Source organism: Ziziphus jujuba, chromosome 8 (assembly GCF_031755915.1).
Source record: "Ziziphus jujuba cultivar Dongzao chromosome 8, ASM3175591v1".
NCBI classification, from domain to species: Eukaryota; Viridiplantae; Streptophyta; class Magnoliopsida; order Rosales; family Rhamnaceae; genus Ziziphus; species Ziziphus jujuba.
Genome location: NC_083386.1, coordinates 8,003,371 through 8,027,712, shown reverse-complemented (window position 1 = coordinate 8,027,712; position 24,342 = coordinate 8,003,371). Strand labels below are relative to the sequence as shown.

Sequence of the window (24,342 nt, the reverse complement as noted above, 5' to 3'; positions counted from 1 at the left end):
TGGTGAAGTTAAAACAATAGACCATCTTGATTCAAGTTGATCTTCAACATAAAATACTTGTTGAACTTAGCAAAATAATGTCAAGCAATATCACAAACATAATTTCTACAACAGCAAGATTAATAAAACCCAATGAACCTAAGCTGCAGTTAAAATGAAAAAAAAAAAAAAAACCCACCTCATGTCAAGAAAAAAGAAACTCACCTAAACGATGGAGACAAAGAAAAAAGAAAACCAAAAAATGACAAGGGCGACACAGAAAAATCCAGCTTCTCGGTCGAGGACAACATAGGCAAATGAAAAATGAAACCCGAAATATCTCACTCTTCAAGTCTCTCTTAGATTGCTTACAAATCTAATATCGATTAGGTAGTGTATTTGATATAGTTTTAAAAAAGAAAAAATGGATTCAAAGGAGCACGTAAAAATTTTAAAACGCGCTAAAAATTTTCAAAAAATGGCAAGAACGTGTCTTTTCTTCCAATTGCATTTTTTTTCTTTGATTAATTTTTTTATTTTTCAACTACAAATAAAAATTGAAAATATTTCTTAAAAATGCGAAGCAAAATATCGAAGATTGCTGTTTATTTTTCTGTTTTCAAGTACACCTTTATTCTTTATAAAATTTGCATGTCTTTCAAAATTTTTGTTTTTGTTAATTGAGAGAATAGGCGACGTATTCTCTTCAAGAAGGATCACCTGTTCTTTAATTTTGGCATCAAGCGACGTATTATGGTCGAAAAGCGTAGCCTGTTTCATTTTTTTATATTTTCTTTATAATCTTTAAATAATTTTTTAATTGTTCATCTACAAATATATTCATGTAGCAATCCAATGAATATAAATTCCATTGATCTAAAAATAGAAAATAGTTTTGTCAATGCTCTTCTCAGTTATACATATATGTGTATAGACGAGACACAAAATATCTCAAGATCTAATTTGAGATAGGGTACCGAATATAGAATTCTAATTTAACAAGCATTTATTGACCAATTTATCTAGATAAGTATGTTAAATGAGCTTAACTTTCATGTGTTTGTGGTCATTGATAGTTTATTTGTTTTTAAAAATTGAAAGTCTATTAAATTGCTTTTTTTTTTAATAAAAAAAATAAAAAATAATTGAAGGAACAGGCGACGCAATTTCATTAAAACACGTCGCCTATTCCATTTTCTTTTTTTAATCTTTAATTAGTTTTGTTGATTGGTCATCTACAAATTAAAAAAAAAGAAGCATATTTACAAAACTAAAAAATTACTAAAAATAACTTTCAAATTGAAAAAAAAGTTAAAAATTGGTTGGGTGAAATGGCGACGCAGTTGTTTACAAATGCATCGCCTTTTAGTCTATTTAGCGACTCTTTCTTAAAAGACTACATTGCTTAAAACTATACTAGCTATTTCTTATTGTATTATTACATCCAAGTGATTTGGCCTGGTGGGGTGGTGATTTCTTATGAGTATAGGAGGTCCTAGGTTCAGTTCATGTTATGACCCTATTTTAATTTTTTTTAAAAATGTTTAGACAAAAAAATTGAAAAAAAAAAAGGCGACGCATTTATCGCAGAATGCGTCGCCTGTTCGTCTATTTGGCGACGCATTGTTAAAATAATGCGTCGCCTAACACTATATTAGCTAGTTTTGTTGTATTAGTACATACAAGTCATTTGGCTTGGTGGTGTGGTGATTTCTTGAGAGTGTAGGAAGTCCTGGATTCAATTCTTGTTATAGTCCTATTTTGATTTTATTTTTTTTAAATGTTTAAACAAGAAAATTGAAAAAAAAAAAAAAAAAACAGGCGACGCATTTGTTGAAGAATGAGTCGCCTGGTGGTGTGGTGATTTCTTAAGAGTGTAAGAGATCCTGAGTTCAATTCTTGTTATGACCCTATTAACACTATATTGACCAATTTTTGTTGTATCAGTACACTATATTGACGCATTTGTTGAAGAATGCATCGCCTGTTCATGTATTTGGCGACGCATTGTTTAAATAATGCGTCGCCTAACATTATATTAACCAATTTTTGCTGTATCAGTACATTTAAGTCATTTGGCCTGGTGGTGTGGTGATTTTTTGAGAGTGTAGGAAGTCCTTTAATTCTTGTTATGGTCCTATTTTGATTTTATTTATTTTTAAATGTTTAAAAAAAAATTAAAAAAAAAAAAAACAGGCGATGCATTTGTTGAAGAATGCATCGCCTGTTCATGTATTTGGCGACGCATTGTTTAAATAATGCGTCGCCTAACATTATAGTAACCCATTTTTGCTGTATCAATACATATAAGTCATTTAGCCTGGTGGTGTGGTAATTTCTTGAGAGTGTAAGAAGTCCTGAGTTCAATTTTTGTTATGGCCCTATTTTGATTTTATTTTTTTTAAATGTTTAAACAAAAAAATTGAAAAAAAAAAAGAATATGTTTAAACAAAAAAATTGAAAAAAAAAAAAGAACAGGCGACGCATTTGAATAATGTGTCGCCTGTTCATCTATTTGGCGATGCATTCCTAACATAATGTGTCGTCTGACATTATATTAACCAGTTTTTGCTGTATCAATATATATAAGTTATTTGGCCTGGTGGTGTGGTGATTTCTTGAGAGTGTAGGAGGTTTTGGGTTCAATTCTTTTTATGGCCCTATTTTAATTTTTTTTAAAATGTTTGAACAAAAAAATTGAAAAAAAAAAAAAGAATAGGCAACTCATTTGTTGAAGAATGCGTCGCCTGTTCATCTATTTGGCGACGCATTCTTTAAGTAATTCGTCGCCTAACACTATATTAAGCAGTTTTTATTGCATTAGTACTACAAGTCATTTGACTTGGTGGTATGAAAAAAAAAAAAAAAAAGAATAGGCGATGCATTTGTTGAAGAATGCGTCGCCTGTTCATCTATTTGGCGACGCATTCTTTAAGTAATTCGTCGCCTAACACTATATTAAGCAGTTTTTATTGGATTAGTACTACAAGTCATTTGACTTGGTGGTATGGAGATTTTTTGAGAGTGTAGGAGATTCTGGGTTCAATTCTTGTTATGGTCCTATTTTTAAAAAAAGTGAAGAGAGAACAGGCGACGCACAATCTTATTGGTGCGTCGCCTGTTAACAATATAAAAAAAAAAAAAAACCTCAGTTTTGGTGCACTAATATTTTTATTGATTGTTATTATTAAAATAAAATTAGATTGATTAAAAGATCTAAAAAAAAAAAAGAAGATGACGAAAGAACAGGCGACACACAATGTTACTGGTGCGTCGCCTGTTACACGTATAACAAAAAAGAAAAAAAAAAAACAATCTCAGTTATGTTGCTCTAATATTTTTATGGGTTATTTGTTGTTGAATTAAAATTAGATTAATTAAAAGAACTAAAAAAAAAAGAGGAGGAGAGAACAGGTGACGCACAATCTATATAGTACGTCGTATATTTATTGAATTTTTACTGATGCATTAACCTTAGAGTTGCGGTTTTATTTTTTCAGACGTGTTTGTTTTGTAGCGTCGCTAAGTGAGTGTCGCTAGATATCAATTTTTGCGTAGTGTTTTGTAGCTAAACCCCAAAAGGATGAATTTTTTATATTATGAATTCGACCTAAAGGTTTATGATATGATCCGTTACAATCATAATTAAGGAGGAAAAAATGTATAAAGAAAATGAAATTGAAATAATGTTTCAATCAGAGAACTAAATGTGAGATGAATTAGAAATAATGCTTCAATCAGAGAACTAAATAGGAGATAAAATTGAATTGAAATATATTTTAACAGACTAGATATAACAGTACGATAAAGAAAAGTAACTACTACATTGAGTTATGAAAAGCCTATGCAAATTGAAATTATACTTCACTCGTACTGATGAATATAATTTTCTTAAAAATTAAATACAAAGTTTTACTAACAAATCAACTTACAACCTATATATATTTTTAATTACTCTTAACGAGTTTAAATAATAGATTAAAGAATATCAATTCAGATTCACCATTTTATGGTATGCAGGCATAATTGATTTATTTGTAATTATTCTAAGCTAGGTAAAATAATATAAGTCACAGACTCTTATATATATATACATATATATTTATATTTATTTATTATTATTAGTATTATTATTTTTATCATTGCAATAATTTTTTATTTAAAGGAGACGAGAGCATACTCTGAGCCAATAATTTTATGAGTATTGGTGTAAGAAAAGGTATACCAATTCTTTAATGTTCTTTTGAGATTTTCCTTGCTACATAAATTTCAAATACCTATACTGCAAAATGTAGAAAAGTTAATTACCAACGTATAATATAATGTCAGAGCCCAAAAAAAAAAAAAACAAAAAAGGAAAAAAAGAAAAAGGAAAAGTTGATTACCAGCGCTCATTAGATGCATCATTAATTAATTGTATCAAGGATTTGAGATTGGAAGTGTTAGGTTCATTAATTGATTAATGGCTATTTACATTCATGTCCATTAATTTATTTTTAAGTGTAATTTTGTCTTTATCCATATAAGTTCTGACTTAAAGTAATCCACATATGTTATTTTATTTATTCATTTCACTTTCTTCTATTTGGCCTTTTTTTTTTTTTTTTTCACCTGTAACTCTAATATATATATTTTTCATAAAAAAACTTTTACTATTACATTTTTCTTTTGTTAGTGCCATTTGGTAACATGATAATTTTTGTTTTGCATTGTTTTTTTTTTTTCCCTATCCATTTGTGTATAATTTTTTTATACAGTTAGTTAATGATAATCGCAGTTTGTTATACATCTCAATTGAAAAAAATGAAAAAAAAAAAAATATCACATATCGAACAGCATGTCTAAAGCTTCCTCTCTCTTTTATTTTATTTTTTTAATTTTGTTTCACTTCTTTTGCTTTTGAACAACCTTTTTATGCACTAATTAATTTTCAAAAGAGCATCCTTTTTGGATTAAATCTTGTTCTTGGATTTTAGATAAAAAAAAATCTTGTTGTTCGTGGCCAGATTTCTTTAAATTATGCTGAATATGTTAATTGATGTTTAATGGTAGGTAAAAACGACTGTTACTGAGCGCTTTCCAAGCCAAGATTTGTAAGACAAAATCTTATAACCCAAAAAAAAAAAAAAAAAAAAAAGAAGGTTAATAAGACAAAATATTTAATTTTTTAAAATTTTGTTTTTTCTTAAACAAAACCCAAAGCTTCCGGCATATTTTTAATTTCCTAATTAATTATTATTCGTTTTTTTGGTAATAATAATTAATTACTATTCCAAAGGGCATTCAATTTATGGATACGTACAAGCTTAACAAACTTTGATTAATTAATTACAAAATATAGATACTTGAGTATCGGACTGAACGGCTTTTACCCTCTTTTTCAGAGTTGAATTTAAGTTGGAGCATTAGTTTCACCATAGCATGCTTCTCATTTTGGAAAAATCATAATAATTTACAAATTAAAGAAAATTAATTGATATTTTAGTAAGTTAATATGACAGAAAGCATAACGGACTAATTAATTTTACAAGTCATATTAACTTTAAATGTTAATTAGATAAATATTTTTTTTTCACATACACACACTTTCATATGCTTTGTTAGTATCATAAATTTTCTTCTAAAAAGCATTAAATTCGAAAATATCATTTAATTATCATTTTTCCTAATACAAAAAGCCAAAGTAACAGCTGCAAAAAAACTTTGATACATTTTGTCTTCTACTGCATTAAGATTTTCGATAAACAACAACAAAGAGATAGTCTCTAGAAGGCCAGAAAATAAAATAAACCTTTTTTTTCCCCTTCAAAATGAAACCTAATTAAACTAATTAAAGAAAAAAAAGACGCACATAATTTATTATTCTGCAGACTGTTTGTTGAAGATGGAAAATCTAGATAATAGCCTAGCTAGTTTTTCCTGGCTTTCTTGGATGGATTTCCTCGGAAAATGTCAAGCAAATTGGAGAACCTTTTACATTTTGGGCATTCAGGATCATCTTCCGAGACCATAACATAGAGATAGCAATAGGTGCAACCCATCAAAATTAGGGATGGCAAACGTTTTCCATTAACATTTGAACCACCATCAGAATCGGATGATTCATTGCTTTCTGATGGGGATTTTGAACCGTTTGATGATGACTCCCCTTTTGTGATTATCACTTTTGGTGGGGACAACCTAAGCTCCAAATCAATTTTCTTACCAACATGTTCAACTTTTGTCTTCTTCATCACTTCCTTTAATTCTCCCTTTTTTGCTTCTTGCTTAAGTATTTCCCCTTGGATGATCTTCATGAGAAGCATCATGACCTTTAATTAATATAAAAATTTTGAAAAAAAAAAAAAAAACTCAAGAAAAAAGTAACAAGGACTAATAATTTTGACACTTATTAGTACTCTATAAATAGATAAAAAAAATTAATAAAAGGTGAAAATTGAAAAAGTTAAAAAAGGAAAAAAAGGTTCTCATGTATATATCTTTTACTATTTAATTCAGGGGGAATAGAAGATATTTATGTTAAGGGAACAATATAATTTTTAGAAATTAAAGAGAGACAAAATAAATAAATAAATAAATAAATAAATAAAAAAAGAAAAAAGAAGAAGAAGAAGAAGAAGAAGAAGAAGAAGTAATAGGTAGTAGAGAGTTAATTTTAGGGAAGAAATATATGAAAGATTTTACCTCGATTTCAGTATTGTTTTTAGATTTGACAAGTAAATTATCATATTCGTTTGACTTCATTGTGGCTAAATCATTCATCAAATGACTAAGATTGAAAGCGTTTTGAAACTCTTTCTGCAATGCTTCTAAACTTGAATTGAACTCGTCACTGTTGTTGTTGTTGCTGATATTGTTTCTATTTTCCTTACTTTTACGCTCTTCGTTTTTAAGAGATTTTTCAAATTTTGGAGCCATCAGAAGAACACTCGATAAAAACGATAATGGTTTCTTTTCAAAGCCACTTATTTATAGTAAAATCTTGAGTGTATATGAAAAGAAAGTATGATCTTCTAGCAAACAGGCTCATAAAATAAATATATTTTAATTGAACAAATAGAAATTTTTCAAAAATATAATGATTGACAATTGTTCATATACACTAACCTAATTAAAATTAAAAAAATTTTAAAATCCATTTTTTGATATCAATAAATGTTAAAAATAAATAAATATGTTAAAATTTACAACTAATAAAAATGTTGCAAGAAAAAGAAAATGAAAAAGTAAAAGTAAAACCATTTATGGTAGAAGCACAAAAAATGACCTGGAATGACAACACATGGAGCATTGCAATTGGTCAAATAGTAACCATACATTGACACATGGCAGTGTGCGGGTCCCCTATTGAATGCAGCAAATTGCATGCCTCTTACACAATCCAAACCGTTCAAATAGGTGCAAAAGTTGAGGTGTATAACCATGTTTTAGAGATAACAGAGCGATTATCAAAAAACCATAGAAAAAAACAAAAAAAAAAAAAAAAAAAAAAAGAAAGAAAGAAAGAAAAGAAAAGAAAAGAAAGAGAAAGAAAAATGCAAATTGGAAAATCATATATATCAGTTTCAAGATACTGTTTAGGCCATGTGTTTATGGGTTTTGTAAACATTTAATTTTACAGGCAATGCGAATCCAAGCTGGAAAGGTATACATTTATGTAGACTCATTAATGACTAACCGCTTTAATTGTAAAAACACAAGGTTTAATTACACTTTACCTTAAGTTATCACAAATTTTTCACTTACCCAAAAAGAGCCAAAAAAAAAAAAAAAAAACTGTATTACCGATCTTAAATCACTGTTTTTTTGTCCAATCAATCCAAATCATGTAATTTGAGTATAAATTTGACTAAATTTAATTTAAATGAGCCATATGCACAAGTTAAATGGAAATAAAATAGAAAAACAAATTTATATAAAGAGTAATTATATGATAAGCATGATCAAATTACTCTATTAAAATTGAATGCTCGTGTACATGAGATTTTTAAAAAAAAATTTTTAATTCAGAGGAAAAATTGCAAAATGGGCAATAAGTAAATTACCTTGTACATATTATATATATATATATATATAGTAATTGTACCTGTGTATATGCATTCAACACATATAAAGTAGAACATGTTTGTTTACAAGAAGTGAATTTTATAAATATCAATAAATTAAATAGCAAAGATAAAGACCTAAAGTTGGTAATTAATTAAAGATAAATGGATATATAAATGAGACAATAATAAATGGAGCTCCAAATTAAATTGAATTATAAACAATTAATAATGAAGCGTGGTTGGTTCATGGTGTTGCCAAAAAAGTAATCAACGGTACTTTTCAGTACGAGAATAAGCAGTGTGATAATAAGCATATGATGGTAGATCAGAAAACTAATGAATCTTCTTCATCAGTTGATCAAGATTTCTGAATCAATTCCCATTCATCAATTGAAGAAGCAAAGACTAAAATCTCATCATTATCTGCTGTACCTGAAGTCATTTAATATTAGTACATATGGAATTGTACAATGTATAGTTAAAAAAAAAAAAAAGAAAAAAAAATTATATGTGGCATCCAATTTAAGATGGGCAAATATATGATTAAACATGAAAATTATTTTATGTTGGATGACATTGTCCATTATAATAGAACTATATATAAAATTAGCGTATTTTAAATTAAAATTTTTATCGATAAAGTTAAATTTGAAATTTGACTGAAGAAGTATCTCTATATTGTCCTTTGCAATGCATATTACGTGTAGAATATATTACTTAACTTAAATCTAATTTTTATTTTCCCTCTAAAAAAAAGAAATCTATATATATATATACACACACATATATATTGTTGTTGCGAATGATATATTTCCCTACTTCCAGAACTAGAGTTGGGAAATTATATAAATCTCAATCCAAAGGAAGGTTGGCAAAGATAGAGAAATTAATGAGTAACAAGATTTCCATTTGCTTTTCAATAGATAGCAACATTAATTTCAATGGTCTGCGGCCTTCCCGTGCTCTGGTAGTAGGGAAAGACTCCTCTCAATGATTTAATGCCCATTATTATATCAGCAATGTGACCATCCCAATGAATAAGTTCATAAAGTTAATTGCAATCATTAATTTTGTTACACTTTTGATCACCATAATACTTAAAATTCGTTTGGGGATACTGCATTTCGCCAAATTAAACTGGATTATTGTATATGTTTTTTTGGTCTAAATACAAAATAATTTAGTCCAATTCAATAAACTTAATTAGTACCCTTATAATTTGGTCAATTTAAGATAGGATACTACACTGGTCTGTTTTAAATTCACCCCAATCAAATTGAATTATTTCAAATTAATCCAATATTATTAAATATGATTTCAAATAGATCAATCCATTCTAAATTCTAATCTAATTATGAATTTCAAACGGTTCAAGAGCTCATAATACCTTTTTTTTTTTTTTTCCTCGTAATTGTTTTATATGATAATTATTCATTATGTACGTGCAACAATACTGCAAGACAGATGAACAATAAAACTTGATGAATCTACTCTGGTAGACTATATATATATATATATATATCTTTTTATTGATGAATTGATAAACATTATTCTTGTGCTTTCACCGAACAACCTATTGAATATTATTCCACGTTCTTTCCATATTTATCTCTCTTTATATAAAAGAAATAGAACATGGGTTTTAACTTTTATCATAGCATATATACATATGCAAAGTGATTATTACACAACCATTGACTTCGAACATGTATTTAATTAGAACCATATCTGCCAATATATAGTACAAACGGAACCCAACTAGAAAATATCCCAAAATGAAATCCATTAATTTTCTTTTACTTTAATTTTCCAATCATATAGAAGCATGCAAATTGAAAAACTATTTTGATATGGGTTGAGGAAAAAGTGGAATCTCAATTAGAAACACCCAAAAGTCTTGTGTTTGTAGATAGAGATCAGGATTTGGATTAACCTAATTCATGAACTGGTGCTGCCTTTTTGCATTTAGGGATTGTACATTGTATAGTGAGACCAAAATAAAATAAATAAATAAATAAATAACCAATGGTTTGGATAACATTCCTCCATTTGCATATGCATATATAGCCAGGTGTGTCTTTATCTTATTTTTTGGCATAAAATATAAATGATTAGAGCCTCCTCATTTGCATTACCATGTGAAATTAATGATTTTAAAAAATTAATCCATTTCTTGCAATTATCAAACCATTTAATTGCTGCATTTTAGTATGAATTTTGTGCACAAAAATGGGATTTGTTTAAGGTCAATATCGGATATATAGTTTATTTGCATGCACCCACATAGGACAGAAAGGGTGTGTGATTATGCTTTCTGATATTCGATCTCTTTAATTTAGTAATTGAATTTGCAGATTGAAACAATGGCAGTTAATCATGAAGGGTCAACGATGCATGTGATGGATATGAAGTTCTGGAAGCATTGAGCCAATCATGAATATGGTGGATAGGAAACAAAAACAGTTCATTAACAACAATTATGTTCTCATGTCTTCATCCTCTTCTTTTCAACAGGACTCATAATTTCCAACACATCATCTCTTCTACTTTTTTTCTACAATATAATCATCGATCTTTTACTTAATCCTTATTATATATAATCTATTTGAGAACTCGTATATAAAGAAAATTTTTAGAGTTTTGTGCCCTGTATACATTTATTACATCAATAGGATTGTAAATCAAATTTTTAGTACGACATATCAACTTCTTTATTAAGGGAGCTTCGGTTGCTTTTTACTCTTTACACGGATATTTTATCAGAATTCCATGTATGTCCATTATTGTACTCATTCTTCAAATTTCGTCAAACAATTAGGAGGAAAAATAAAATTGTCGGCAAGAAAATTCAAATCCAATAGCTTCCATATAATCAAAGTTTTAGATTATGAAAACAACATTCAATTAAAAGCATGGATACATATATATATATATATATATATATAAAGGACATCTTGCAATCAATCTCCATGGATGAAAAACGTAATTTCTCACAAATTGCAATTAATCTCCATGAGTTTCACTATCTGTATCTGAGAAAATGTATGAAAAAAATGAAGACTGCACTTCATCCATGACTTTAACTGGTGGTGGACAACTGTTTTTTGATTTTTTTTTTTTTTTTAATAGCTAAATAAGCCAGCCCAATATAATACAATTAGATTTAGAATTATTGAATAAGGACGTTTAGGGGTAAAATGAATACATTCGAGCATATTAAAACTTTTTTGTTTTAGCCATGAAAGAGAGTTTATTTTTCGATGTCCAACATGTTCTCTTCTGGTTAGCCAAATGAAATTGAACATTTTGTTTTTGTTTGGTTGGAATCTATTAAATTGAACATTCAATGTTTAATAATATTTTTAAAAATTAAATGAGGATATTTTTGGAATTTCATATCAAATGAAGTGTAAAGAGTAATAAGAGTCGTGCAAGTAGAACCTCCCCTTAATTAGTGTATAACAATTTATTTCTAATTTTCATTTGGGCTTAATTAATGGGTCTAATTGATTTAATTAAGAAATATACTTTTCCCCAAGTTATGAAATACGTGGTTATTCCTGTTAACGAAATATATAGAGCTCCACTTTTTGGTTAACATCTATATATATATATATATATATATTGGTGAAATTAACTTGAAACGGTAGGAAGCTTCCTAAAGTGCTTAAGTTTTAAATTTTTCTGTGCGAATTTGTACAGACAACAAAGAAAACACCATGATTAATTTTTAAAGTTTATATATCTTAGAGCATCAAGTTTCCCTCGTCTGATCAATTTGTCATTAATGGACCTACAACAACTAATTTGTCAAAACGAAAAAGACAACTTATATATGTGTAAATTGAGGACAGAAAATAAAATATTTTCCGAACAAGAACATATATATGCATATGAGTATATTAATAACTTATGTTTAGAGCTAGATAAAGTCCTTTAAAATCACAAATTTATTATTTGGTTATATTTTTGTTCATTGGTCTTTGGGTTTAATACACTTTGCTATTTCTAGTTTCTCGATTTCAATTTAAACCCTCTAATTTTAATATTTTTTTTAGACTTTCAACTATTTAATCTCACTTGGTTTGCTGTATACAAATTTATATCCACAAATAGTTTAACAATGTCTTTTCCAATCAATTATTTAATGCTTCTTTTCTATTTTGTTCATTTATATTTTTCAAAAACCGGCTTTTTATTCGCATGAAAATTGCATATATAATAAGTGTAACTATAAACCGCATTAAGTAATTAAGCATTATTAAAAACTCAAATTTATGAAAGCAAGATAAGAATGATTTATGTACTTCTAATTAATAACATGTGAAATCTAAGTGCTTAACTTATATAACATGATGAACAAAGAAGCATGCACATGGGGTTTGCTTCAATAATAGTAGATCAAAACGTACCAACTACCCCATAGCTGTGACGAGCTAGCAACAAGGCAATGTGAAGTGCAATTCACAAATATTGCTATGAAAAAAAATGTCCTATTAGTCATTGGTTTTTCGTCTCGGGAACATAATACGAGATGCTCCACCAAAATTTTGGCACTGTCTAACAGAGAGTTGATGATATATATTGGAGCTAATGAGAGTTGAGAATACCCCACCATTGTCAGCTCCACGGTGAGCAAACAGATTTCTGTACTACAAAGACAGCCTCTATTAGGGCCCATATTGCACATGCATGCTGCACAACCTTATGTACCAACATGCACACCCACACTCACACCTCTCTCTCTCTATCTCTCTCTCTCTCTCTCTCTCTCTCTCTCTCTAAGTAATCATATACTTTGTAATTTACAACATTGGTCCCCTAGACTAGAGGGATGATGATGATATTTTTAATTATATACATAATCTATAGTCAAATTTATCTTAGCTGTTGAATATATATATATATATATATATACAGACAATTACATCACCACTATTCACTATACAATGCAAATTGTGTGCCATATAGCCTATGAGATCAAAGAGAACTTAATTTTGAATAAGTATTAATTAATAAAAAAAAGACACTGAAAACGTACTTAGGACATGCCGACATGACCGAATTAATTACCCCCAAAAAAAAAAAAAAAGACATGCACGAATTGTATTCTGTTTATTAATAGCCACCTAATTAATATTGTTACATAAGAGACTGACTAACCTTTTTTTTTTTTTTTTTTGGTTCTTTTTAAATTAATAATGTACGTACCACAAAATGCTGCTGTTTGAGCCATGTTACAGTACCCTTATTAGGTGTATAGTTTTAAACCAAAGAAAAAAAAAAAATTAATAGTGTATAATAATAATGAAATGGAGCAAAAGGAAAACAATATATATGGAGATATGAAATTTCCTTCCTAAAAGTCAACAATAGTGGAAGCATGTTGTTACTTTTCCAAAACACCAAATTTTTTAATGTTTATAACAACGCAAAAAAACAAAGCTCTATCTAAGTTTTGAGTCTGGTTGTTTTGAAAAACTCTTTGAAAACCTACAATTTAGTAACTTTAGTTTTAATCTATTATCGAGGCATAAAATAAAAAAAAAAAAAAATGTTGAAACAGCATGAGGTACTTCTTTTTGAGACAGGAACGATATTTAAACTATATCAAACAAAGCAAAAGCATAAAACAAAATTGATTCCAAATTACTAAGAATATATTCATCTCCATACATATATATATATAATTTTACTATTATAAACGAGATTATTCTATTTTTTTATGGGAGAGAATAAACTTTTGACGTCAAAAGTTTGATCAATTACATATAATTATAATGATTAGACGGTTACGATTAAGTATTGTCCATCAAATGTAACGATTAGATTTTATGTATAGAAGATATATCCATAAATCTATATATATATAGATATATAGAAACAAAATGGGGCCAGGGAGATGGTGTTGGAGGGGTGATGCAGGGTATTAAGTGGAAGGTTTTTAGCTACGGATGGAGATGCAGAATATAAGGCAGAAGCAAAAGAAGGAAGTACCTCATAAATGAAATGTCTTATCCATGGAGCTCTCAATCCCCTTTTCTCTTTTCTCCTTCTGGATGTTCAGTATCAGTAAATGTACAAGGACGACTATGCGTGATTCCAGCCCAACCCCTTGTTTCTTAATTAACTCACATGATTTTTGCTTTGTTTTTTTTCATTTTATATATATTTTTCTTTCTTTCTTCTTTATTTCCCAAAAATATTAAAAAAAATATTCTTCTTCCTTTTTTTTTCCCCTGCCAAAATTTTGTCCTGGAAGATAGCCAAAACCATGAAGGACACGAAATATCAAAAAATGGAAATGGTTTGTCTATACAGATACACCATTTACAGCAATATACTGTATGCAACGGATGAAAATCTTAAATCCATATTACTGTGGTAGAATCCCACTATCTCATTTAATTTTTTTTTATTTCTTTGTTAATATTTTTACAAAGATGTGACATCATATTAATAGTGCTAAAGCAATAGTACTAAAGCAGTAAATAAAAAAAAAATATATATATATATATATATATACATATATAATAAACTGAAAAGAATTAAAACACAAATTAATAAAAAAGAAAATAAAAAATTAATGTCAACCAAAAAAAAAAAAGTTATTAATTATAATTATTTTTCTTCTTCTTCTTCTTCGTTTTTTTTTTCCCTGATAGGGGGGCATTGAATAACATTGAATAGAATTAAATACACACATGAAAGTACCTACCAGACCCATTTCCTACCCATCTTCCTTTTAAATAATAACCCCCCTCTCTCTCTTCCCATCACTAACTAACCTTCAAAAAGGAAAAACAAACATTATCAATCCCAAACACCATATTTATAAAGCTCCAACCACAATCTCTCTTTCAAAAGAAAAAAACCTCCATTCCAATTCTCAGATCCATAGTCACTACTCCAATGGCCAAGAAGATCAAGATGAAACTAGTACCTTCTCTCTTCAAGACCAACAAGGAGACTACTGCTGCTACTACTACTTCTGATGCTTCTGAAGCTCATCCATGGCAGTTCTATTTACCCTCGTGCAACCATCCCAAGACACTTTCTTTCCGAGCACCAGGCCATGGAGATGACATTTTCAAGACTGTCAACTCTGTTTTCTTCGATCCTGTACTCGAACAGGGCGTCGAAACTCCAGAGTCATGGTTCACAAACTCTTCAGAGTCTGCAAGTTTCTCCACTGAGTCAGAGGAGTTTGATGGTGAGTCATTGGAGATGGTGGTTCGAGGTGCTCGGTCGGAGAGGCTGTTTTTCGAGCCCGGCGATACGAGCTCCATCCTGGACGAGAAGGCGAAAGAAGCCGGGGGTGATGACAGAGGAGGAGGAGGCAGAGGAGGAGAGTTTGATCCCTTCAAAGACAGTTTGGTGTTGGCAATGGATTCAGAGGATCCTTATGAGGATTTCAGGAGATCGATGAAGGAGATGGTGGAGTGTCATGGTTTGAAAGATTGGGAACGTTTGGAGGGGTTGTTGGGATGGTATTTGAAGGTTAATGGGAAGGACAATCACGGTTTCATTGTTGGAGCTTTTGTGGATCTGCTTGTTAGTCTTGCCGCTTCTAATAATAATAATAATGGTTCTTCTTCTTCTGCTACTACTACTATTAACGGTTCTACTTCTTTTTCTTCTGCAATTTCTTCTTTCTGTTCCTCTTCTCATTCTTCTCCTTTAATATGTTCATCAAATCTTGATAATCAAGGTCAGGTTGAGATTGATGATCATGAAGAAGAAGATCATTTAACTTCTTAGGTAGCATTTTCATTACTGTTAATTGTATCAAATTTTTCTGTATATATATTAGGCGGATGTAGATGACTATATTATATATGAGAAATATGATATTGATCAAGAATATCATAGAATTTTCTTCTTTCTCTTTTTTGATTATAGTATTAAATGGGTTGCTTTGACCATGAATTTGTGATGGTGATTTTCTAAGTTTTTTTCAGACAAACATTTTCTTTAGACAAAGGGCAAAGAAAAGTATACCCCGTTGGATGTTATGGTGGATATGTATTGTTGAAAGAATTAAATGCTGCACCGCAAAAATGGGTGCCAAAAGTTTGAAGAAAATAAAGTCATCTTTAGGTGGGAAACAGAGTGTGGCAGAGAATTCAATGACTTTCACTTTCTGAATTCTGATCAACAGCTACTTAATTTAATTCACATGGATATATAGTAAAACACTTTAATTTTCTCTACTACCAAAACACACATTTTTTTTTTTTTTTTTGAGGGAACCAAAACACACATTCTTCTTACAATGTTAATTAATTTACATATAAATATATGCATATATTATATACAGGAAATTGTATGTCAATAGATATAAACTTTGCATAGGCGATCTCTCTCCAACCGATAATTTTTATTTAAATATCAAGCTACAAGCAACATGCATAAGCTGTCCAAAAAGTTATTATACATAATATATATATATATATATATACACAAAAGAATTCTATAATACGGACAATCTGCACCAGCAGATCTCAGTATTAACGATGATTTTTAAAAATATCATCATATATTTTTTTTATGACGGTTTTTGCAATATTGAAGTTCGGATGATAAAAGACATCTATAGACAAACTTGATATATGTATATATATGATTTTCATTTATTGTAGCCTATTGATATGATAAGTATTAATTAACTAAAGTAATATCCTAGCAATATCTTTTATATATTTTAATTTTAATCTGTATATTTTAATTGCTTCTATTTAGGCATTTTTTTTAGGTTTGTAAATCTTGGTTGATATGTTGTATTCAGTATATATTGTACCTGGTTCATCAATGAATATTATCTTCGTATTTACCAATACTTCCGGATCTTTCACTAAACGGTTACAACTTTTCCAATTAAGTTTTTATTTTAGGTTATTAATTAAGGTAACATTTTAAATTATAAATATATTTCTTAACATATCATAACTATGATCTGCCTGGGAAAAGAGTCAATGTAAAAAGGAAAAAGCATATCGTGATTATGTATTGATATATGTATGATCCATCAATCATATAGCATGTGGTTCATACCTTAGCCAGTGAGGTGGTAGAAAACCCAAAGGCCTTTTTTTTTTCATTTTCCTTTTTTCTTTCTTTCTTTTTTTTTTTTTTTTTTTTTTTTTTTTTTTTTTTGGGTTGTTGGGGTGTGTGTGTGTGTGTGTAAACACTCAAAGGGCTAGTATCTACCAAGCCTTACTATATTTTGCATGACTCCCATCATTCTTTAACGAAAATCATTGCTCGAAGAAACAATGGTTTATACTGACATTAAAACCATAGCAGTTAAGTTATAAATTAAAGTATATATTTGAATATTTACACGCGCACATGGTATAATTTTATTGAATAAGCTCATTACTATAAGCCATTGAATGTTTTAATAACAATTTTACACAATCCAAGTAAGTTAACAAAAATTAATGTTATTGAATAAGCTCATTACTATAAGGTAATGAGTGTTAAAATAACAATTTGTACGCAGTCCAAATAAGTTATTAAAAAAAAAAAAAAAAAAAAGAGTAAAACAAAAATTAAAGTTATAATTTACGCCTACAGATAGGACAAGAGTGATGTTTATGGAGCCACTGAAGAAGCCAATTTCGGTGATAAACATGTTTGCATGGAAAACGAATCAAGCAATATTCATCATCATTAGCTCGAGCAGTCGTTGACATTAATAAATCTTCCAAGCAAATACTGCAATTAGTCCCACCCAACTCATCAATATCTCCATTAATAATGTTACTAGTGTCTGCAACATTATTATCATTATTATGAAGCACTAGTTTATCATGCTCAATGAAGTTCAAGCTTTTGTTGAGACTTATTCTTGATGGTGGTGGTGATTGTGATGGTGATCTGGTGGTCTGAATTTGAAAAAGCTCTAAAAGAATATTTCCAAACCTCTCCAACTCAGCTTCTGCCGCTTCTCTTATTCATCAGGTTGATTATTCAAGTTTGCCGCCATTGAAGAGCACAAGAATACGTAGTATGCACTTCCAATAAACTAAACAGATCGATCCAGAATGTTATAATTAAAAGATTGAGAAAAGGAAAGAGCGTTGTTGCTTGTAATGAAAGAAACAAGTAAGTGATTTTATTTTTATTTTTAATTTTAAATAATGAGAAAATAAAAATTAAGGAAGCCAAAACCAAAAACGAAAGGAATACGATTTTAATTTTAACTTAGCTGGTCTGGGCTGGGTTTTTGTTAACTGTCTTGAATATTTGTTATATTATTCTTACTATATATTATTTAAAAAAAATATATATCAAAAAATAAAAATAAAAACAAGTATATTTTGCACGACCTCTGTCATTCTTTATTGAAATTTGAAGAAAATTAAATATTGTAGAGTTTATAAATTAAATTTCAAGTATTATAGCATATAAATATATATGATATAATTTTATTGAATATATATATATACACAATATAATATATAGTCTATATATAATTTGAAGAAAATTAAATTTTGTAACTTATTATGTATAAGATCCATTTATGAATAATCGATGAATGGTTAAACAAAATATGTACAAAAATCCTAATAAATTAGCCAAAAATTAATAAGAATAGGAAGGAAAAAAAAAAAAAAACCAAAAATTAAACTAACAAATTTCGTCTAGAAAGAGACTCATTCTTGATGAGACACATTCTTGATGGTGGGTGATGGTGATGGTGATGAGGTGGTCTCAACTGGAAGCCGTAAAAGAAGCCTCTCCAACTCAGCTTCCCACTGCCTCAACAATGTATTAGCCGATTCCTCTGCTTCTCTTAGTTCATCATCACTTCGATTACCAAGCCGCCATTGAAGACCTTCGACTTATTGTTGATGGTGAAATTGATCTTGTCTCAATTACCTGAGATTGAATCTCTGCAAGCATCTCCCTCATAGCTTCGCACATATTCGACACTCTACTAGTTTTTTCATCCAACCATCTCAGTCTTTCTAATATTTGAAGACGCGGATTAATCGAGGGCGTCGCCATGGAAGAAAATAGAGTTATGTACGAACCTAAACAGACTGATTCAGAATGAAAAAGAGATTGAGAAAAAAAAAAGAAAAAAAGTTGTTGCTTGCAGTGAAAGAAACAAATAAGTTATTTACTTTTAATAATGGGAAGAAATAGGGAAGCCGAATTGAAAAAGGAAAACAATTGTGCAGAGTGTTGGTTTTTTATTAGATTCTTTGGGCTGGGCTTTTGTTTACGAAAATCCTTAGTGTGAAACTTAAATAGACTCAAAACAATATTAGTTATATATTTTCAAATCTGATCTTTAATCCCAAAAAAAATATATATATATATTTGAAGTGATCAACTGAATGATTAAGGAATGTAAAACTAATGATATATATATATATATATATATATATATAAAATTAAAGTAACAAATTGCGTCTACAAAGAGGACAAGAACGATGTTTATGGAGCCATTGAAGAATGCAATTTTGGTGATGAACATGTTTGCATGGAAAAAGAATCAAACATTTATCATCATGATTATTAGTTCCAGATCCAGCAGTCATCTTCGACATTAATAAGTCTTCCAAGCAAATACTGCAATTAGTCCCACTCAGTGAAGAAAATATCGATATCTATAAAAATATCGAAGGTATGAATTTACAGAAATATCGATAGAAATATCGATATCGATGGAAATATCGATAAGGTTACGGAAACTGTAAATTTTTAATTTAAAATACAAATTTTGAGATATAAAATAATTAATATAATAAAATAATATAAAAATTCAATAAATAGAGTACATTAATAATAAAATATAATAAAATACTCATCCAATTAAACATATATACTAAAATCTTATATATTATATAACAATGTTATTTATTTATTTTTAAATAGATAAAATTAAATTTATTAAAAAAATAAATTAAATTAAATTGAACACTATAATAAAAAAATAAAAATAAAAAAATATGTATTAAAATACTGCATATAAAAAAATCATGTATTATTTTTTATATAATATAATATTATCATATTATTATTTTATATTATTTTATTATAAAATATTATCCTATTTTATTTATTTTTTTCTTTTTTTCTTTCTCTTTCCTTCCCCCCACGTGGAAGAAAAATTTCTTTCTTTTTTTCTTTCTCTTTCCTTCCCCCCACGTGGAATGTCCTTTCTTCTTCTTCCTCTTTTCCCTTCGTCTTCTTCCTCCCTCTCTTCTCTGCACATCAGTTAACAACCAATAAAAAAAAAAAAAAAAAAAACAAAATTTCCAATTTCAGCCCTCTCCCTTCTCTTCTCTTCTCTTCTCTTTCTCTTCTCTCCTCTCCTCTTGTGTATCCTCCCATCTCTTCCCCCTTTAGTTCTTCTCCGGCCCATTACCATAAACTAAAAACACACACACAAATCAACACAAACACACCCAAGGCCGACATATCCTAGAAATTTCCACCTTCTCTCGTTGATAACCGGCCGATCTTTCCATTTTATCCACAAAAACCCGAGATCTTCACCGACAATGGACGATTCCGTCGACTTCCATCGATTCCGGCGACAAATCGACGATACGCGTGCAAGAAATTTCTTCCCCCCTGTCGGTGTCGAACGGGGTCGATAACGGAAATTATCGCCGATATTTCCACCGTCTCGACGATTTTTGCTTCCCTGGTCCCACTTAACTCATCATTATCATCTCCATTAATGTTACTAGTGTTTGCAACATTATTGTTATTGTTATTATGCACTACTAGTTTTTCATGCTGAATGAAGTTCAACCTTTCATTAATGAGACTTATCCTTCGTGATGGTAATGGTGATCTTGTCTCGATTAAAGATTGAATTTCTAAAAACCACTCTCATTTATTTTAAGCTTCCAAAATATTACTCCTATTAGTAGTTTCCCTCAATCTTTCACGCATTCTTTCTATCCCTATTTCTGTTATTAATAGAAGAGTAGTACTCGAGGACACCATTCAAGAAGGCAGTATGTTTATGTACGTATCCTAGTTATAGATCAGTTAATCCAGAATGAAATCGCAATCGAGAAAAAATGAAAAAGAAAGAGAGTATGTAGCTTTTGGTGTGAAAGATTAACATACAAGTGATTTTAATTTATAGTAAGGGGGAAAGAAAAAGGAAACCAAATAGGAAAATGAAACCATATGCAAATTTAATTTAATTTTCTACAAGTTGGTTTTTAACTAGACTCTCTTGGCGCTGTACCTTTGTTTACTTTTTTCAATATTTTGTCTTTTTATTCCTACTGTGTATACAATACAATTGTTATATCTCAAGAAAAAAAATATATCTACACAGACGCATATATATATATATATATATAGATATATGAGTTTGTTTTTAATAAGTTTGATCATACATCATATTTATGGTCACGTATGAACCAACCAACCATAAAGAACAACTTTTTCTTTCTTTCTATCTTCTTCGTCTTTTTTTATTTATTTTATAGGTTTGAGGATTAGCATTACAATGTCAGTTCTATTTTGGCACATACCCTTTATGAGTTTTAAAAAAATAAAAAGGAAAATAAGAGTATAGTATATTAAAAAAAACCTTAAGGCCTTTGAATTGAAGTAAACTAAATTAATTTAAATCTAGCCGAATTAAATTGTGCTTAACTTTAACCTGATTGGATCAATTATAAAATAGTCTAATTCACTCTCCTTTAATAAAACATTTGAAACAAATTAAAGACATAATTATATTAGTAGGCTTGACACTAAGATAAAATCATTGAAAATGCATATTTAGATTTTGTGTTCAATCAGATTTGGATGAAACGAATTTTCATTTGATTTAGAATATATTCTAATCCTTTCCCAAAATAAAAAAATAAAAAATTAAAGACATAATTAGGAATAGATTAATAACACCAAGAAGGAAATCGAATGACCAACAAAACTCTGAACTAATAATTTTTCATTGTCAATCTGGAAAATTTGGTATCGATCATAACTGTGTATTAATATATGTATCATCCATCAACATATAGCATGTGGTTCATTCATACCTATAGGCGGTGAGGTGGTAGAAATGTTATCTACCACTTGTTACTATATTTTGCATGTCTCCAATAACTCTTGGGGAAATTTGACTAAAATTAAACCTTAATGTAAAGTATACATTGCAAAATTTTTACACACACACACACACACATATATATATATAAATATGATATAATTCTATTGAATGCCCTCATAATTATTAAAATAACAATTTGTGCACAATCCAAATAAATAACAAAAATTAATAATAAAGAAGAAAAAGAAGAGAGAAACAAAAATTAAAATAATAAATCACGTCTACAAAGAGGACATGAATGATTTTTATGAAGCCATTGAAGAATGCAGTTTTGGTGGTAAACATGTTTGCATGGAAAACGAATCAAGCATTCATCATCATCTTTAGTTCCAGTAGTTCCAGCATTCGACATTAGTAAGTCTTCCAAGCAAATGCTGCAATTAGTCCCATCCAACTCATCACCATTATCTCCATTAATAATGTTACTAAACACTAGTTTTTCATGCTCAATGAAGTTCAACCTTTCATTGAGGGTACTTGTTCTTCTTGATGATTGGGATGGTAATCTGATTCTCTCAATTACATATCGAATACGACTACTTTCCCCCCAAGCTCTATTCCTCCTTATCAACTGTCTCGCTCTTTCTCCTAATTGATGAAGATCCATTCTATCTGTTTCTGCTAATAATGGTGATCTGCTGGTTGTCTCACTCTCACTTACATATTGAATAGGACTACTCTCCCTCAAATCTTCCATTAATAATCTATTCCTCCTTATCAACGATCTCTTTCTGCTAATTGACTAATGTCTCTCTAGCTCTCTAATTCTCTCTCTCTCTCTCTCTCTCTCTCTCTCTCTCTCTCTCGCTCTCTAAGATTTGAATGATTATTTCTCTCTTTCTTTCTAAGATTTGAATGCGTCTCTCTAGCTCTCTAATTCTCTCTCTCCTTCTTTCTAAGATTTTAATAGCAGTCGAGGACTCCATTGAAGAACACAGTATATAAGTATATACCTAAATATGTACCTAAACTTATAATCGATAAGAATGAAAAAAGACTGAGAACAAGAAAAATAAACATTTTTAGTTAAAGAATAAATAAGTGATTTATTTATAATATGGGGCTAAAAAAAAGGAAGCTAAATCGGAAGAGAAAACCCAATGGAATTTTAATTTTGACTTCAATGAGTCATTGGTTTTTAATTAGATTCTTTGATACATTCAAAATAATAATAATAATAAAAATAAAAAAATGTTGGATGTAAGATATTTGATAAATTATTTTGATATTTTGATTGAATACATTTAAAATTAGATAAATATCATAAAGTTATGAATATTTATCTTTATAATTTGTATACGATTAAATTCAAATATTTAATGGATAAGATAATATTTATCAAAAAAATCTTTATCAAAATACCAATAATAATAATGAATAAATAAATAATTAAACTTTCTGGACTCAGCTGGTTGGGTGGGGCTGCTCTTTTGTTTAAATAAATAAATTAAACCAACAAATTACGTCTACAAAGAGAACAATAGTGACGTTCATGGAACCATTGAAGACTGCATTTTTGGTGATAAATATGTTGGCATGGAAAACAAATCGAGCATTCATCAACGATCGCCAGTAGTTCTAGTAGTTCCAGCGATCGACATTAATGACTCTTCCAAACAAATACTGCAATTAGTCCCACCCAACTCATCATCATCATCATCATCATCTCCATTATTAAAGTTAAGCACTAGTTTTTCATGCTCAATGAAGTTCAACCTTTCAATGAGACTCTCCAACTCAGCTTTTCCCACTGCCTCAACAATATATTAGCTGATTCCTCCGCTTCTCTTAATTCATCATTACTTCCATTATTCAACTCGGCAGCCGCTTCCAATGGGACTTATTCTTGATGGTGACATTGATCTTAATTACATGATATTTAATCTCTACAAGCATCTCTCGCAGAGCTTCTCACAGACTCGACACTTTAGTGTAGTTCTTTCTTCCAACAATCTAATGTTAGAAACTCAGTCTTTCTAACATTCGAAGACGTGGATTCGAGGATGCCATTGAAGAACACATAGTATATAGGTACTGTCCTTGAACAGAACGATCCAGAATGAAAAACATTGAGAAAGGAAAGAGCGTGCGTTGTTGTTGTAGTGAAAGAACAATAACACCAAGAACCAAGAACCAAATGGATTGAATTAATAATTGGAAATAATAATTTTCAATTGTCTGTATGGATGAATGGCCAAGTCCATTATTTCC

At 29.3% G+C, this 24,342-nt stretch overlaps 2 protein-coding genes across 2 annotated transcripts; one reads left to right on the top strand and one right to left on the bottom strand.

The window, feature by feature from the left end:
* Positions 1-5,702: 5,702 nt before the first annotated feature.
* LOC132805043 (uncharacterized) lies at positions 5,703-6,897 on the bottom strand. Its single transcript, XM_060819794.1, has 2 exons — positions 6,664-6,897; positions 5,703-6,269 (listed from the first exon to the last, which is right to left on the bottom strand). The coding sequence occupies exons 1-2, from the start codon at positions 6,895-6,897 to the stop codon at positions 5,889-5,891; spliced, it is 615 nt and encodes a 204-aa protein (XP_060675777.1). The 3' UTR covers positions 5,703-5,888.
* Positions 6,898-14,699: 7,802 nt separating this feature from the next.
* On the top strand, positions 14,700-15,909 carry LOC107413146 (transcription repressor OFP13). The gene has a single exon (XM_016021021.4). The coding sequence runs from the start codon at positions 14,940-14,942 to the stop codon at positions 15,786-15,788; it is 849 nt and encodes a 282-aa protein (XP_015876507.3). The 5' UTR covers positions 14,700-14,939; the 3' UTR covers positions 15,789-15,909.
* Positions 15,910-24,342: the final 8,433 nt, after the last annotated feature.